At 47.7% G+C, this 18,133-nt stretch overlaps 1 protein-coding gene across 7 annotated transcripts in view; it reads right to left on the bottom strand.

Annotated features, from left to right (window-relative positions):
* The window catches only part of MYO18B (myosin XVIIIB), a 215,563-nt gene that overhangs the window by 97,550 nt on the left and 99,880 nt on the right, over positions 1-18,133 (bottom strand). For all 7 annotated transcript variants that reach the window (XM_074356762.1, XM_074356764.1, XM_074356765.1 and 4 more), the window contains 4 exons: positions 11,301-11,420; positions 10,938-11,046; positions 7,532-7,656; positions 2,971-3,125 (listed from right to left, as the gene is read on the bottom strand). In XM_074356762.1, coding sequence (XP_074212863.1) covers positions 2,971-3,125; positions 7,532-7,656; positions 10,938-11,046; positions 11,301-11,420 — 509 coding nt within the window. The remainder of the gene's footprint in view (positions 1-2,970; positions 3,126-7,531; positions 7,657-10,937; positions 11,047-11,300; positions 11,421-18,133) is intronic.

Below are 18,133 nucleotides of genomic sequence, written 5' to 3'. Positions count from 1 at the left end.
TTGGGGCCATGTGGGGAATGAGGAAATGCCTGGCTTGAGGCCCACCTGCACCTCCATGTTGGTGACCACGAAGTGAGAAGCCCTCCCTGGATGTGACATCATTCCAAGCAACTCTCTCAGCCTCCTACCCCTATCACAGGGAAGGAAACCAGCAGAAGGCTCTGCCACACCTCAGTAAGATGTGACGCTGGTCAACTGCCCTCGGCCCACACAGAAAGGCCACCTGCTCCAGGGAACTTGGTGTGGCCAGAATGGCTGAACTGGGGGTGGGGTTTGGCCTTGGTGAGAAGAAGGGCTCCCATCCAATGCCCCTTAACACTAGATGGTCATTCAAAGCCTCAAGACTCCTGAGAAAGCAGGCTATAGGTCATATGGGGGAGCCCCACTATTGGAAGGGCCCAGGAGCTTTCCGATTGGCTGTCGGCGACATCATTCAAGAGGCACTATTGGCTGCCTCTGAACAGGAACACTGTGATGATGATAATGGTCCAGCAGTTGCAGAATGCCAGGCTCTGAGCTGGGGTCCATGGAGTCCTTATAACAATCCAGCAAATTATAAACATTTTATAGAGGAGAAAACTGAAGTTCAGAGAGGTGAAGTGATTCAGCCAAATTTATGAAGTGAGTTGGAGCTAGCTTCTCTGCTGATTTAGCTAGTCCCCATTCACCTGCTCATGCCCTGGGACAGGAAGGGAAAGACAGTGGGGGCCAGCCAGCACTGATGTCTTAGAGGAGTCTTTAATGGGCACCTGATGCTAAAGAATGGCTCCTACAGACCCTGACTTTCGGACACACTGAACAATCAACTGCCTGAGGACAGATGGACTCACTCACACCCTTCACCCCACTAGCAGTGGGCCTGGGGTCCAGCCTCTCATCACTCCAGCACTGAGAGTTCCATCACCCTTGGAACTGAGCTTTGTGTAACCATGGCAGTAAGACGCCAATCCCAAATGGAACCACTCTGAACTTAGAAGCCATGGTAAGGGCAGAAAATTCTATCAGCGTGGAGATGTCACTCCATCCAGAGCCCAGCAAACTGAGGAGGCGGCTGCATCTACAACCTGATTAAACTGAAAGAGGTTTGAGGAAGTACCACTAACTTCTAATCTCTCCCTCACTGTAGGCATTCTGCCGGCATTTCCGCCTTCAGAAAGAGACTTCTACTGCCCTCACAGGCTCCCTGCTAAAATTCCAGTCGGCCTAGAAGCATAATGGCCGCTATTTGTAATTAGCATTAAAACAAAGTGACTTCTGCCAAGAGATGTTAGTGGAGTGGAGGGCATCGCAGGACACGGGAGTCTCGGAAGAAGAGATTTAAGGGTGAGGAAGTGGGGAGGCTCTTCAGAGACTGGAAAGAGGGATTCTGCCTGAGGAAGTCCATCAGGGAAAGACCAGAGATGGAATTTTCTGGCTGCATAAAGTCCAAGGGCAGAATGCCCCCAATCTGCCACTGACCCATCGGAAAGCTGAAACCCTGCATAAGGACCCTCAGAACAGGAGAGGAACCCATAGATAAGGACCAGGACTGTCACAGCTGGCAGAAACCTGAGGGATGATGGGGCCCGCCTCTCAATTTCCAGGTGGGGTCAGTCTGAGCCATTCTTCAGCAGCAGGCAGCCTGCTTAAGGCCCAGGACTGACCTGAAACATCAGCCACTGTCTGGACCAGAGAGGTGGTCCCATTTGACAAGGTCACACAGGAAATGACCAAGGTGGGACAGAGCCATCTTCCTCACTACCAGAGCATCCACCAGGGGGTAGAAAAGGAACTAGAGTCAGATCTCAATAAGAAGAGAATAAACTTCTTTCATTTTGGGGGGCAGGCTAATAACCCCCCAAAGAACTTTTTCCAAATGAAGAAGTCAGCTCAGGAAAGCTCAAAGATAAATGAGAGAAATAATTTAATGCAGACCAAGTTCAAAATCTGTGCCACTCCCATGGAAATATAATTTAGCTTGCTATGTCTCAGAAAAGAGGCCCCCTCAGCAAAACCACGTCCTGACACGCATAGTCAGGCTTTCCTGTGTATTTATCCTGGACCTTCTTAAAGAGGCTGTGTTTCATCTATTTGCCCTCTAGGAAGTTTCCATTAGGGCTTATTTGGCTCACCTGGCATACCTTTACCCTCACCCAGTGAGCTGAAGAACTTGACCCAGCCAAAGAGTCCAGGGACGAAACCATCACAGGAGGTAAGGTTGCACAAGGAAGCCTGTGAGTGTGAACCTGGGCTCGGGTCAAGGCGCCACCACTGGGGAAACTGTCCAGAAGGCAAGCACAGGAGCCAGTGTGCACAGTCAAGACCAGCATGTTTTCGTGCACAAAGTCCAGTTCCTGCCAGAATTGCTCACATGGTCTGTGGGTCTAAACCCTAAGTGAAAAGGGCAGTGACTCAATTTTTTGGCCTCATTTTTGACAATGGGGACAGGAACCAGAATTGAATCCTGTTGAATATACCAACTGTATCATCTCATCTTCACCACAAGGGGGCACTCCACCTAAGGGTGAGAACCAGGCTGAGATGGGTGGAATGACTTATCCAAGGTCACAAAACTGGAAAGAGGCACAGCTGGGACTTGGACCAGCACTTCCGCTCCTACCCACCATGCGAGGCGCTCTCTGCCCTCCATAAGAAACTTTTCGTAACAAACTTTTCACTTGCAAAACGGGGATGCTGGGGCCCAGAGAGGCCACGAAAGTTCCCCAAGGTCACATGGTCAGTTGGTGGTAGAGCTGAGACTGGGTAACAGAAAATAATTATTTCTCGCTGCATCCTTGGGGGACCCATACAGGAATAAGGTGTGAGGGGAGAGGGAGGAAAACTGGGGCACAACAAGGAGATTAAGCTCCATGGGTGGAGAGCCCTGACAGAAGCAGAGGGGCTTAGGAAGAGAATCTGCAGACCCCAGTGGACCCCAGCACCAAGGCAGCCCATCTGGGCACCCAGGCAACGATGTGGAACACGACTCACTTCTTCTGCTTCTTCTCAAGCTCGTGGTTCCGGCTTTGCTGGCTCTCCAGCAGGAAGCGGGTGTCCTCCAGGTCACAGGTCAGATGGCGGCACTTCCTCTTCAGCTGGTGGGCCATCTTCTTGGCCCCCTCGTAAGCAGTCTGCAGCTCCCCGAGCTGTGGGAGGAACAGAATGAGTCACCCTGCTCTGCTGGTGCTGAACAGGCCTCCTACTCTTTATTTCAAACCACTGCCGTTCCCAGTGTGAGTATAATGGAAAGAGAGTGGCCACTGGGGCTGGGGAGACCCTGTCTGGACCACTTTCTGTGTGTGTCACCTTGGGGCAGCAACTTCTCTGAGCTTCAGTTTGCTCAGGGATAAAATGGGGGGGGGGTGTCTATCATTCCCTTAGGGGTATCAATTTTCCTTAGTGATCCTCCTGCCAACGTGCCCACAGATGCTCTACACACCCTGCCTCAACTCGACAGCCCCAAGTACCATGTGTAATTAACATCCCCATCAGCAGGCAGAACCTGGGGAGACGTGTGATGATTGGCCATGAAGCAGCCAGAATGGCACATGGAGAACATCTGACTGGAAACCAAGAGACAGGCGCTAAAGGTCAGGGCAGTCTGTGGCCCTTTGGATGGGCTGACTTACATAGGAACACACACACTGTAAACAAACACAAAAGCAAAGACTCTTGCATCTTCCTCCAGAAAACACCCTCCCAAACGTCCTAGTTTAGATCTGGGAGAGAGGGCAACTCAGCACACTCGCTTTGAAGAAATGGCCTCATTAAAGAATCGCTTTAAATAAGCAAAATGCTGAGTTAATGAAGCCTGTAATTCTAAATTCAGTATTTGAAGGCAAATGGGATGTTTTCTTATATTCTGCTGCTCAGAAAAGGTTGCAGTTTCATTAGTTTTTAATGTAGCATGAATATCCCCTCTTCCTTGGGGAGACTGACCTGACGTTATAATTTGTTATTAAAGAACTGGGCTGTTTGCGGGCGGTTGTCCCTCCCTGGTTATCTGCAACTGAAGATGACTCCTGAGGACCACAAAAGGTCCATCTTGGAAGTGACCACTAAAACCATCACCACCCAGCCTCACTTTCATTGTTCATAAAATCTCGTGGGATCTCCTCGTGGCCCACCTCTACAAGCTCATTACATGATACTTTTCCCTCACAATGAAGCAATACATATACAGTAGTGGGATAGGCAAATAAGACCTCAGCTCTTACTGTGCTTACCTCTTATGTGGGAAGACCAAGAAATAAGCAGATGGTTACAATACAGCAGGATGAAGCTTATACTGGGGGAAATAATTCAGGGACACTCAACCCAGTCTGTGTCAGGGGAGACTCTGGAGGAAAGGACACTTAAGCTGAGATCTTAAGGCTAGTTGGAGATACTGAGATAGGGCAGAGAAAGAAAGTGCTCTAGGAAGTGGAAACAGCATTTGCAAAGGCCCAGAGGTGAGAATAAGGCTTTTTGGAAGGAGGAAAACAAACCAGTGCAACGGACAGAATAGAGTCCAGAAATAGACCCACAGAGACACACCAGTTGATGCTTCACAAAGGGGAAGATGCTGTACAATGCAGCAAAGACAGTCTTTTCCAGAAATGGCACTGGACCAACTGGTCATCTCATCCGCAGGCAAAGAAATGAATCTAGACACAGACCTTACACAAAAATTAACTCAGAATGGATCAGAGACCTAAAAGTAAAATGCAAAACTATAAAGCTCCTAGAAGGTGATGTAGAAGAAAACCCTGATGACCTTGGGTTTGGCAATGACTTTTCAGATACAACATCAAGGGCATGACCCTCAGAAGGATGAATTTATAAGCTGGACTTCATTTAAAATTTCTGCTTTGCAAAAAACGATACCATAAAGAATAAAAAGACAAGCCACAGACACAGAGAAAATACTTGCAAAAGACATATCTGAGGAAGAAGTTACCCAAAATATACAAAGAACTTTTAAAACTCAACAATAAGAAAACAAAACAACTCAATTAAAAAATAGGCCAAAGACCTTAACACTTTACCAAAGAAGACTGTAGATGGTGAATGAGAATATGAAATTTGCACGTCACGTGCAAATTAAAACAATGAGACACCACTACACACTTACTAGAATGACTAAAATCTGGAGCACTGACACCACCAAATGCTCACAAGGAAGCAGAGCAACAGGAACTCTCACTCATTGCTAGTGGGAATGCAAAAGGGCACAGCCACTTTGGGGGACAGTTTAGCGGTTTCTTACAAAACTAAACATAGTCTTAACATATGATCCAGTAACCATGCACCTTGGAATTTACACAAAGGTACTGAAGACTCATGCCCATGTTAAAACCTGCACATGGATGTTCCTGTGACTTTATTCACAACTGCCAAAACATGGAAGCAACAAAGAGGTCCTTCGATGGGTGAATGGATAAATGACACATGTGATAGCTCCAGACAGTGGACTATTATTCAGCACTAAAAAGAAACGGGTTATCAAGCCATGAAAAGACATGGAGAAACCTTAAATGCATATCACTAAGCGAAAGAAGCCAATCTGAAAAGACTGCATATGGTCTGATTCCAACCATATACTTCTGGAAAAGGCAAAACTATGGAGACAGTAAAAACATCGGTGGTTGCCAGGGGCTGGGGGAGGTGGGATGAACTACTGGAGCACAGAGGATTTTCCAGGGCAGTGAATCTGTTATGAAGGAAACTATAATGATGGGTATATCTCATTACACATTTGCCCAAACCCATAAAATATATAACATCAAGAGTAAACCCTAATGTAAACTATGGTCTCCAATGATGTGTCAATGAGGGTTCATCAATTGTAACCAAATGTCCCACTCTGGGACTCTGATCATAGGGGAGACTATGCATGTGTGGGGGTTGGGGGCAGATGGGAAATCTCTGCACCTTTCTCTCAATTTTGCTGTGAGCCTAAACAACCGAGCTGGGTGGACGCTGCGGCGTGCTGGAGCTGTGGCAGACTGGCTTATGAGAGCTGACGCTGCACATCTCTTCCCAGTTCCACATTCAGTCACATCCAACGCAGCTGGAAACTGGCCATGGTGGGAACATTTACACCCCAGAAACTGGAAACTGGAAAACACTACACTTCAGGGTGTTTGTCTGTCTGTTTTCAGAGTGCCAGTTTACCAGCACACCACGGGTTACACTGCAGACTGGTTAGATCGTAGACTAGGGGTAGCTGGAGGCAAAGCAAAATAGTCAAAGAGGTCAAGCTATCACTACATTCATCTAGAAATGCTAGACAAAGTTATAATATATTTTTAATGTCCAGCTGCACTCTCAAGAAAGAAAGGGAAACTGGGAGATGCCATAAACGCAGAGGACACAAAACAGGAACAAGAATGTAGATGCTGACACTATGACAAGAGGATAGGAACAGCAGAAAGATGCAGAAATACCCCTAAGGATACAGGCTGTGTTCAAATGCCCAAGAGAGACAGGAGACAAGGCCTTGGGCCCATGGAAGGTGGGAGCCTGGAATGAAGACCCTTGCACTAAGCCAGGAGCTGCCCCTCAGTGAGAGGAGGCAGGAAAAGCTCCACTCATGGCCCAGAAAGTGGTCAGGATGCTTGTTGCCATCATGGCTCTGGGAGGGGGGAAAGGATTCCCATAAGAAATCAAAACCCTAGGTCTGTGCCTCAGGTGGGTTTAGAGCTCAAACTGACACTTCGCACACGTGGCAGAAGTCTGAAAGGCAGAATTTAGCATAACCTTGGGGGCTGCTGCAGGAAAAAAAAGCACGGAAGTGTTTCTTCTCAAGGAACACATCTGCAACCCTTTAGACACAGGACTCCCTTCACAATCAATAAAAAAGTTTTTTAAATTTTTAAAAGATGATTAACTCACAATAAAAAAAAATAGCTAAATACACAAAAAATCTCACCATGAGAGTCACAAGGGAAAAAAAGGAACACCCACAGTGCAGACGACTTGGGGCTAGTGTGCGGGAGTAGAGGGACCTGTTAAAGATGAGCTCACAATCAAAACCGAGAGAACACACAGGGGAACGATCCCCAGTGAGAGCATAACCTGTGGTAACAGAACCACCTGAGAGAGACTCTGAAAGAGCCTTTGGCTGCAGCGTGGCAGGTGGGTGAGAGGAGAGGCTGGAGGCAAGGAGACCAGTTAGGAGGCTGCTGCTGGGGTCTAGATGAGAGATGGAGGTGGCAAGTTAGAAGAGAGGCTGTGGGAATGGACACCATTTGACAATTTTAAGAGATATTATAATCACTTTATAGATGAGACATCTGAGGCCCCAAAGGTAAAAGTGATTTCCCCAAGGTCAAAGTGGAAAGGGAACTGGAACTCAGCTATCCTGCACTCACATTCATGTCCTCTGGACTGCAGTGGAGAACACACGCATGCTGAAAAACCACTCCCCCTGTGCAGCAGCGACCTGCGTCTGCAGCATCAGTGGAGGTGGGGACATGTCAAGTGGGGGATGCCCTCTCTCCCTTCCCTGGCTGGGCCAACACCCTGAACGGTGGAGTGCTTTTGTGACCCAGGCTATCCCGTCTCTCACCTTCTGCTCCAGCTCCTTCCGAGACGCCAGCTCTGAGTCCAGCCTCTCCTCCGACTGCTGGAGACGCTTTCTGAGGAACTCGTTCTCCATCTGAGCACAGTCGAAGCGCATCTGCCACTCGTCTGCTGCTCAACAGAGTCAGAGAGGCCAGGATGGAGGCTCGGTGAGTGAGGGTGCTCCCCAATGCACTCTCAGCTCTTAGTGCACAATTTCACCATGTTAATTTGAATTCTTAAGGCTCAACCTTGGACTTTAGATTAGGATATCCCACCTTAAACCCAATTTACAAACACCACTTCCTTCAGGCAGCTGCCCGACCACCTCCAGCTGTCTAAAGGTACTGACTGCTCACTTTTTAAGCTTGGCTGTTTTGCTTTGTTCAATTTCTCTACAGGTGTGCACATACCTTTCTCCCTCCCCCTCCAAGGAAATTCCACTATTTTTGAGGGCAGGGGAGCTGTTTTAGTCATTTGTGGATCCTCAACACCCTCTAGAAGGGTTCCCAACCTGCATAAGTTTCTCCATACGTGGTAATACAAGTTCTCCAATTAGAGTCACCCTAGTGGCCAACCACACTGGGTGACAGAGTATGTGATCAGTGACTGTTGGCTGAACTGATGAACAAATAAATCAATGAGCAATAATTAAAGTGTCTATTAAGTGCAGAGCAATAGAGATGTTGGTCACAAGATATCTCTATGTGATAATGGAACAATCCCTTGATTTGGTAAAAATCTAAAAAAAAATTTGCTGATGTGATTAAAAAACTGGCTGAAAACAGAATAGGACAGACTAGGCTTTGATAGTTTTTGACTATTTGAATATCAGAATAATGTCCTTTAAGGTACTGGAGCTGTGGAAAACACTGCACAAATGGACAGTTTAAGGCACAGACCATCCATCTCTCCATCCACCTGTCCGACCATCCATCCACCATCCCTTGTTTCATCTGCCTTCCATCCACTCACTCACTGAGTATACTGCTCTATACCAGGCACAAAGGAAAATGAGTAAGAAACGATTCCGTCTTCCAGAAGTACCTAGTGGTGGAGACAAACATGTAAAAGACAGCTGCAACCTAGCACGATCAGGACTCTCATAAAGGAAGCTTAATGTAACCCAGAAGAGGACTCGAACTCTGAAAAGCAGCAAACTCTTGTTTTGTTCATGACTGTGTCTGCAGGACTTACTACAATGCCTAGCGAGTCATAAATGCCCCATAACTTTCACTGGACAGACGGATGGATGGATGTGAGGGTGCACAGATAGGTGGGTACATGGATGGATGGATAAATGGATGGATGGTAGGACTGAGGTCTTGTAGGAGGTCACCCCAATACGGATGCTCACATAACGAACCCAAACAGAAGGATGATTTAACTGTAAGAACTCAGAGCTTGTTCAAGTTTCCATCAAGGTGAATAATATTATGGTAGGAAAAGAATTCTCTCTCCCCTCTGGGAAAAAAATCTCAAGTAGCAAAGAGCGTAGCCTCAAAAGCAAGAAGCAGCAGAAAGTATTTCTGTGGCTTCCCATGTACCTCATGCTGTACTAGGCTACAGAGCGAGGGGTATGAGTGGGCCACTCGAACACATGAGGACGCTGTCCTCCATTCTTCGAGGTTGACTCCCGCCTCCAACCTCCCTCTCCGTGGGCACCATCCCTAATCAGTCCGTATAAGGAGCCCTTCATTACACACTCGCATCTCTCCTGGGTTTGTCTGACTTCCGCATTTGTACTGCAAGCTTCTTGAGAGCAGGGCCCAACTAAAATTCTCCTGTGACCTCCCATCCCCAGAGTCCAGCTCACTGCTGGATGCAGACCGTAAAAGGCTCTTTACATACTTAATCATGCTGAGTGGAAAAAACATAGACATTTTTCATGATTTATCCTCCAGCTTGATTATCAGAGGAGGCTGTGATGGCACTGCAGTGGTATGATTACAGTGTTTTATTGCTTCTTTCAACTTTCCTGTATTTTAGAAATTCTCTATAATGAGTACGTATTCCTTTCATAATGAAAAACAAAGTATTTGTGGACTGGCTTCCTGGAATAGGCACCCCGAGCTGGAAGGCTGGAGAACATCATGACTAATGTGCTCATGAGCTACTAAGCACATCTCCCCCTCATTCGACTCCCGGATCCTTCCTCGGGAGAAAACTGGACAGGGAGTGCCATTCAGACATGAATCACAGTCAGGACGGAGCCGGGCTGAGGTTCTCCAGGGGAAACTGCGCTGGTTTTGCGCACACACATTCTCCGCTCCTTGCAGGGACCCCACCCTGTTGGGTCTCCTACATCTGAGAATCTCGGACTCCTCTGGGTTAACGTCCCTGGTAGATGCCTACCCTGGGGGCAGCCAGGGTGAGAGGGTAACAAGAGTGGAGGAGACAGCAAACGTGCCCCGCCTCTTTCCCGTCCCCTCCTGACCTCCGTTCCTCTCAGTGAACCTGACGTTTCTAGGACATGAGTTCTCTGGGGGCGCTGACGGGCTGATGTCAGCGTTTTATAAAAGCTGACAGACACACTGGGAACCCTCCTCGGCTGACTTATTTGGATTGGGGAGCGGAGTTGACAGAGATGTCATCCTGCCCATCCAGCCATGAGACAGGAGTCTCTAGGCAGTGTCTAAGGCGGGCACCACCAGGAATTCCTGGCTCCTCTGAGTACATCTCTCATTGGGCAGTTCAGGGGTCCTCTCCCCTTCTCTCCATCCATTCAAAAACTGCTAAGTGCCTGGCATCATTGTGAAATGGGGACAGGAGTAGTCCTGCTCCACAGGTGATGAGCAGGAATAATGATCCCACTATTAGTAATGTTAGAAATAATGAAAAAGTACCTAACAGTCAGCATTCTGTACCACGCACGAGGCTGAACTCTTCCCACTAATCACCTATGGCTATAGCCATTAAAAAGATGAGAAAACTAAGGTAAAATCATGTCTTTGCCCAAAGCCACCCATCTAACAAGCGATGGAGTCTAGACTCAAATCTGGAAATGGGATTTTGTAGATTTCACTTGTTAACCACTGAACTGCCTTCCTCAAAATTTATACTAAAAATATAAATGAAGGGTGCCTTGCCCACTCATAGCACCAATATTTTTTAAAATCTTTTTTGGCATTATTAATAAATAGCACCTGTCACACTGATAATTTATTTGGGACACTGCTGGATTATCCTTTCATTGTCTGCTTGTCCCACTAGACTGTCAGTTCCAAGAAGGCAAGGACTGATCCTGTTCTCTGCCAACATCTCAGTCCCTCATGCAGTGCTGCGTGCTGATGATGATAAGCACTCCATGTATAAGAATGAATGAATGAATGAATGAATGAAAGGAAGGAAGGACAGGAGAAAAGGATGGCTTTTTCCACCAGTGTCTAATCCCACAGGTCCCCTCAGCTCACCTCCTCCAGTGCGACTCCTTTCCAAATCATTCAACTGAATTTTCTGCTGGGCTTCTTCCAAACGCTTCTCCACTTCTCTCAAGCTCTTCTGGACTTGCTCATGCTTGCTCTGGAAGAGAGGCTTCAAAGTTTCAAACCGGAGCAAGACAGAGGCCTGGGCTGGCCATATCACCCAGGCTGCCTCCAAACCAGGGCCATCCACCTACCCCCTGCACAGTCTTCACTCAGGACACCTTCAAGGTCAAGACTTAGGAAGACCCAAATGTCCTCCAGGACTGAGCATGGGAGTCAGCCTGTGCATTCCAGGTGTGAGCAGAGTGGAGCAGGCCCAACACCCCCACCCCACCACCACCAACCACGTACCTTTAGCTCCTGGACCTCCCGGGAGGCCCGCAGCCACTCTGCCCGCTCACTTTCCAGCACCTGGCAGGCCATGTCCCCTTTGAAGCGCTCATCGGCCAGCTCTGTGGTTAACTCAGCAATCTGGGATGAGGAAGGTTCAAGCAGGGTTACTCGTTGGGGCTGCCACCCCTTCTCCCCTCACATGCTCCACAGGACCACCCTGGGACCAATCACTGGTTCTCACAACAAGGCAACCCTTCCGTGTAAGGAAGGGGTTCAGAGCATGGACATCAGAATTTTACTGGTCTCGCTGTGTTAGAATTCTGGGTCCAACACTCGCTAGCTGTGTGACTCTGAACCACATAGGATGCCTCTGTGATGCTCTGAAGCTTACATGGGTGGGGGATAACTGATAGAACTGCTTTAAGACTGAAGTGAGATAACCCACTTAGCACGGTGCTTAGCAAGTAGTAAGCACTCAATTTAAAAATAGTTATTCTAGGGGGTGGGTGTAGTTCAGTGGTAGAGCCCATGCTTAGCATGCATGAGGTCCTGGGTTCAATCCCCAGTACCTCCATTTAAAAAAAAATAGTCATTCTAGTAGAAACTCTGCTTAGCCATCCTTCAGTGAGCCATCTCACTGGACCAGCCCATAGGCCCCCTCAGTAAGACACACTCACAGACGGACCACCACCCAGGGATGCTCTCAGCCAGGAAACCACTCTGTGGTTCCCCTGGGTCCATCTGCCTCTACCAGTTGATGGCCGTGCACACCCAGCATCGACTGTGTGTGTTCTCAACCAGTTTGTGCCACAATTACCTATTCCATTAGCTGTTCTATAAACGTGTAAAACATGACTGGACAGAGTTCTCATGAAAACTAGGCTGAATGCTTTGGAAGGAATGAATACAGGTAAGTCTCTTCTTAATTCTGTCAAATAGGTGTAGGTGCAAAAACTATAAAGAAAAAACTAGAAGTAAAAATTAAGGCCTCTGCATTCAAATTGCTTTGCCATTTGCTCCACTTTAAAGAAATCAAGACTGGAAATCATACAGTTGTGTGTTAGGGGTGTGGTTTAAAAAAGGAAGTAGATCTTGAGTCAGAAACTCATCCTCAAAAGGCTGTGGTCCTATCTCAGGGAGTTACAGTAAACGTGTTTAAAATTAAAAATAAAAATGTTTATTTTTAAACGAATTTCCACTTGCCTGACTTTTTTTTTCTTCAAAACAACTGACCAACCTCAAGCATTAGATAGGTCAGCACTTCTGTGGTCTGGCTGCTGCAGAATACAGCCTTCCAGGTTTAAGGATATGCCAAAGAAAGTGAGGAGAGAAACGTATGAGTGGACTGTTTATGACCAAGAGGCTCAGAAATGACCTTGCACAGAAGAGTCCTCATGAAACTGAGGCTACCCCTTATGCGAGGCAGTGGCTAAAGTCCAGAGGGAAGAAAAAGGGGAAAAAAATAGAGGCAAGGTACAGGGTTCAAGTTCAGATGTGATAATTAACATGGGGTGTGACCTTGGACGAGGCTCCTCCTCTCTGGGGCTGTGGTCACCCAAGCTGTAAAATGCATTGAATTGGCCAATGTCTACTGTTCCCCTGGTGTTCCCATACTAGGCCACGAATCTTGCACATAAAGATGTCCAAATGCCACACCCTCCCATCGACCATCTGTGTGGCACTGAGGGGTGGGGACTGCGGGCTGCTCTCACACGGACACTGGGTGGCCCTTTAAGCATGGATGCAGCTGCCCCTCCGAGCTCATCTCCATCAGTACTATGCTCACAGGCTGTCTCAGAAACCACTCAGCTGCCCCACAAAGAAGGAGGATGCAGATCTACATATTCTGACATAAAAAATCCCCAAGGCGTATTGCCAAGGGGAAAAAGCAAAGTTGCAGAACAGAACATTTGGCATGTTCCCATTTTTGTTTGTACTTGCACAGAAAAAGGCACTCCCAAAGTGTTCATAGGGATTTCTTTTTTTTCCACCTAGAAGGGTGGACTCACAAAGGACTCCAATTTCCCTGTAATGCCATTTCTGTCCTGTTGACTTCCTTAACCGCTTTTGCCATCAGAAAAAGACATAAAACAAAATAAACATTTTTTAAAAATAGTCCAAAAAATAAACTGAGCTGGGGCTGCTTCATCCAGTCCCCGCTCCTCACCTTTTCCCCTCCTGCAGCCCATCTGCTTCCCTCCCATCTAGCTGACCATAGCAGTGACTGCCCAGGCCGAACAGAGATTTCAACAGAAACAGAAAAACCGAGGCTCAAGGGGAGTGTTGGGAAGTCACACAGCAGGTAAACGGGCAGAGCGTGGATGGGACCCCAGATCTGTCAGATACAAGTACTGAAGCCAGTTAAAGAAGGAGAGGCCCTCCCCACGTACTCCTGGCTGCCTTTGCGGGGCGGCTTTCTTGCTATTCCTTGCACTGTTGTCTTTAGAGTATTCACTGCAATGACCTTGGATGGTTATTATAAAATTCCAGGATCCTCACATCCCCCAAACCATAATCTCTGAGGTGGGATGCAGGAATCTGAATTTCAACACACTCCAAGGCGATTTGTCTGCACGACAGAGTTTAAGAACTACGACCACAGAGACAGGATTGTCTCCTAATTTTGGCCTTGCTTGGCTTTAGGTGGGTTAGACTTGCCTATAGGCATGCAAAAATATTCAAGCTGGAAAAGTGATCACTTGCAAAGGCCATGGAATACAGGCCAGTGCCGTCCAGGAGTGACCCCCAGCCAGACCCCTGATCACACACACACACCCCCAGCCACACCCCCTGATCATGCCCCACCCCACTCCCCATCTCTGAGATCAGCATTGATTCCAAACACCGGGACTGTGTTCTCGCTGCCTTGGCCAATTAGTGTGAAATTAATTTGTGCTAATTGGCCTGAGAAGAGGGAGCACAAAATTGATTTAATACATTAATTTTGAGTTCCACAGAACCCAAGTCTGAAGCCCAAAGGATGATCAGTCCTTCCATACTGGGGAAATGACAAATGCTTTTCTCAGAGATAGAAGCCCCTGACCCTCCCCTGTCTCCACAAAGCCCTCTCCCTTCCTACCTTTTGGGGTCCAGGGGTTTTGTCCCTGAGGTAAGGGTTGGGCACAACGCCCAGAGTGATTAGGTGAATGCAAAATGAAAGCCAATTTAACGAGGGGCAGAGCCCAGTCAGCAAACCCAGAAAGGTCCTTCGCAGATTACTCTAGGATCAGTTAACCAGAACTAATTCTGAAAACCTCCCTGGATCCGCCACTTGGCCAAATATTCAGAAACCCTCTTTCTACTTAGGGACAATGACCCTAAGGGTCTGCCAGAGAGAAAGGGATAGAAATGAATAAATGTTCTGTACATTTTGCATAAAGTCAAAGGAAAATAACATATCCTGTGTGCAGGCACCACGTGCGGTTTGGGAGAACAGTGGGCGACAGTCTGATGAACGTTAAATGCTGAGCACACACGGGGTCCCTTGTCACTGTCACTTGCCATTCATGATGGGAGTACCTATGGCCTGCCGGCCCTGCCCTCAAAAACCCCACCATCAAGATGGGGAGATAAGAAAACCAAGGATGGGGCACCCACAAATCCTGGCCCTACTCGGCCCTTGGCTCATACATTCAAGGACGCTCAGATCCCCAATAACCTTTCCCACGATGAGTAAAAGCACAGTTCAGACACACTTTCCTGGACGAGAACCACAGCTCTACCACAGCACAACCCCTCCATCAGGGTCATCACGAGGCTTGTTGAAGAAGCACTGAAGGACCCCCACCTCCAAGATTCCCACTGGAGTCAAACCCTTGAGAGATGGGACCAAGGAGGCTACAGGGTTAACAGCTCCTCTGGGTGATTCGGATGCTCTTTGAAGTGCAAAAGCAACCAACACAAATCAACAGTAGCTTTGGGGGGAGGGGGGAGGCAGCTGGGCAGAGAAGGACTTACAGCCCTTTCTTCAAGTAAGATCTTACTTGGGCCCCAACATGCTACCCTTCACTCCATCTGAGCTGCCACTGATTGCAAGAGGCACGTTACAGAACATTTGAAAGAAAGTGTGGCCAGTTTTTAGTGTGAGAGGTCACTGACTGTTAGGGTGCAGCCCGATCCCAGAGATGCACAAGGGTGGAAAATAATGCGCATCCGAGAATCGATAAAAACACAGAACGAAACCAAAAGAGTGCATTACCGTAAATGATGCAGGTTTGGGAGTTGTGGAAACCTTTGACCTCTTCCTCGCCCTTCGGCCAGTCTGAAGAGACGCTGGACTTCAGAAAACACTTCAAATCACCGCACCAGAGAAGGCAAGCCACAGAATGGAAGATATCTGTACTACTTGTATTAAACTGACCTTACACCCACAGCATATAAAGAATTGCTACAAATCAACAAGAAAAGCAGTAGAAAAGGCTTAAAAGACCACCTTGCTAACATGGATGACCAAAAGCCAAAAACATGTGAAGAGGTGCAAATTAAAATCACAACGTCATAAAACCGCACAGCCACCAAAATCGCTAAATGAGAAAGACAGAGAATACCTGGCGCCGGTAAAGACACGGAGCAGGCAGAACCTCACCCGCCCACGGGAGCACAAACTGATAAACACTGTAGTAAATTGTTAAGTACTATCTATGAAAACTAGACACAGAAACAACTTAAAACCCAGCAATTCCATTCCTAGGTGTACTCTGAACAGAAAAGCATGATCTGTGCACTGAAACACACGTATCAGAACGTTGACAGCAAGTTTATTCATAACAGTTCAAAAAAAAAAACCCAATAGTCACTTAGAGTAGAAGGGAAAACAGTGGTCTCTGTATCAAATGGAACACTGTACAACAGAGTGAACGGCCCACAATCACCCACCACAATGTGAATGAAATGTCACAGACAACGGCAAATGAAGGAAACCAGACAAATGAGTACACATATCTGATGAATTCAGATTAAGTTCAAAAACAGGGGGAAAAACTAATGACATTATACATGAGTTTGGTGGTTACTGGTGGAAGGCAGTGGCTGAAAGGGGGCATGGGGGCGGAATGGGGGGAAGCGGGGAATGATCTGTGTCTCACTCTGGGTGCTGGTCACATTGGAGTGTCCACTTTGTGAAAATTCATTAAGCTGCACAGTTGAGATATGTGCACTTTTTTGTATGTTGGGCCTTAATACAAAGTTTAAAAAGGAAGGAAGGGAAGGAAGAACAGGAGGAAAAAGAGGAGGAGGGGAAAGCGGAGGAGCTGGGGAGGAAGAGGCAGAAACCATAACACTCAGTCCTTAGAGGTGCTTCCTGGATAAAGCCCGGCTCTGACCCTGGCTGAATTCTTCCAGTTCAAGACGGTGCTATCAGAGGCATTCCCACAGAAGCCCTCTTGTATCTGCTGTGAGTACCACTGAGTGCCTTTGGTGGCCTTTCCATGAGGATTCATGGGAGAAAACTTCTTTAATAGCTCAGTACCCTGAAAAGTTATTCTTTTCTCAAGCAGTGTGTGTGTGTGTGTGTGTGTGTGTGTTTAACCGAGACATATTCTGTGTCTACAGAATATCCTGCTTTCCTCACTAGAAGGCTTGGTGTCAAATTTTCAGCCCACTGTTAATGGTTCTGCTCACTCATTTGTGTGTCTCTTCTGCACCAGGGTGGCTGGGCTGATGTGATGAGTAAGACATAGCCCTGCCCTTGGGGTCTCACAATCTAGCTTGTAGCCTATAGTGGGGGCCTAACCCACCCTCAGATGGGTCAAGGAAGGCTTCTTGGAGGAAGTGCCACCTGAATAAAGAAAAAAGGGATGATGAGACATGAGCCAGGTGAAGAGGGCAGAGGGAAATGTCCCAGAGGGAACAGCACGTGCAAAGCCTGTGAAGTGAGAGTGAGTCTGAGGCCAGTGGTAGATTTCTATATTCTAACGCTCTCCCTGGTTTTGTATACTCTTCAACTCTTATTTCCCTTTGCTCTGATTTTCTTAGCTTTTAAATTTTATCTTATTTTTCCAAGGCTCCATGCATCTTTTTGCAACCACATGTGACACAAAGACAACAAGAGCCTGGGTGGGAATTCCGCAGGTGCCGACACTTGTGTCCTTGGTTCAGCTCTCAGAAGCCTGGCTTCCTGCTCCCCTCCTCCCAGTGTCCCACAAGCTGTAGCTCTGGATGCCAAAGATGTTCACCTCATCCCTCTCGCCAAGTTCCCCCAGCAGCTGATGCATCGCAAACTCCCAAGTCCAACCTGACAGCTCGTGATGAATCACTGTCAAACGTCAGCTTAGAGGGAAGGAATTTCTATCGGGAAGTCACTGATATTTCCAACAGCCCACAGCTCTCCGATTTTTGCTTCTGCTGCTCTACTCATTGCTACTTCCAGCAAGAAGGGTCAGGCTGCTGGCTCTCCAGAGACTCCACTGAGAAAGTAAGGCACTTGTGTGTCATTTCCTCTCCTTACAGTCCTGTCCGCAGGAGGGCACAGGCTCAGGGTGAGCATCCCAGCCCAGCTTCCCCTGACAATATGTGCAGATGTGACCCTCCTCCTTCCAGGAGCCCTGCCTCCTTCCTGACCATGGGAGTGGGCATGGACTGAGCAGACAGAGGACCCTCAGTGGGGAGGGTGGACACAATCACAGAGAGAATGAGGAGGGGAAAGAGACAGCCCCTCCCACCCAGACTTCATTCCACATCCCCACGTGACCAGCCAGGTTCAGTTCAGGTTGTGAACGTAGGAAGCAGGACGTGCTCTGCTGGCCTGATGGTGAATCTACTTAGTCACCATTACCCAGCAACCCAACCAAGCAATGCCATCCGTAAAATACTCCCACAGCCTCGCAGGTGTAGAAAGCTGTAGTTTTGCTCTG

Source organism: Camelus bactrianus, chromosome 32, assembly GCF_048773025.1.
Source record: "Camelus bactrianus isolate YW-2024 breed Bactrian camel chromosome 32, ASM4877302v1, whole genome shotgun sequence".
Taxonomy (NCBI): domain Eukaryota; kingdom Metazoa; phylum Chordata; class Mammalia; order Artiodactyla; family Camelidae; genus Camelus; species Camelus bactrianus.
Note: the sequence above shows the minus strand (reverse complement) of the source record. Positions and strands in the feature narration are given on the sequence as shown.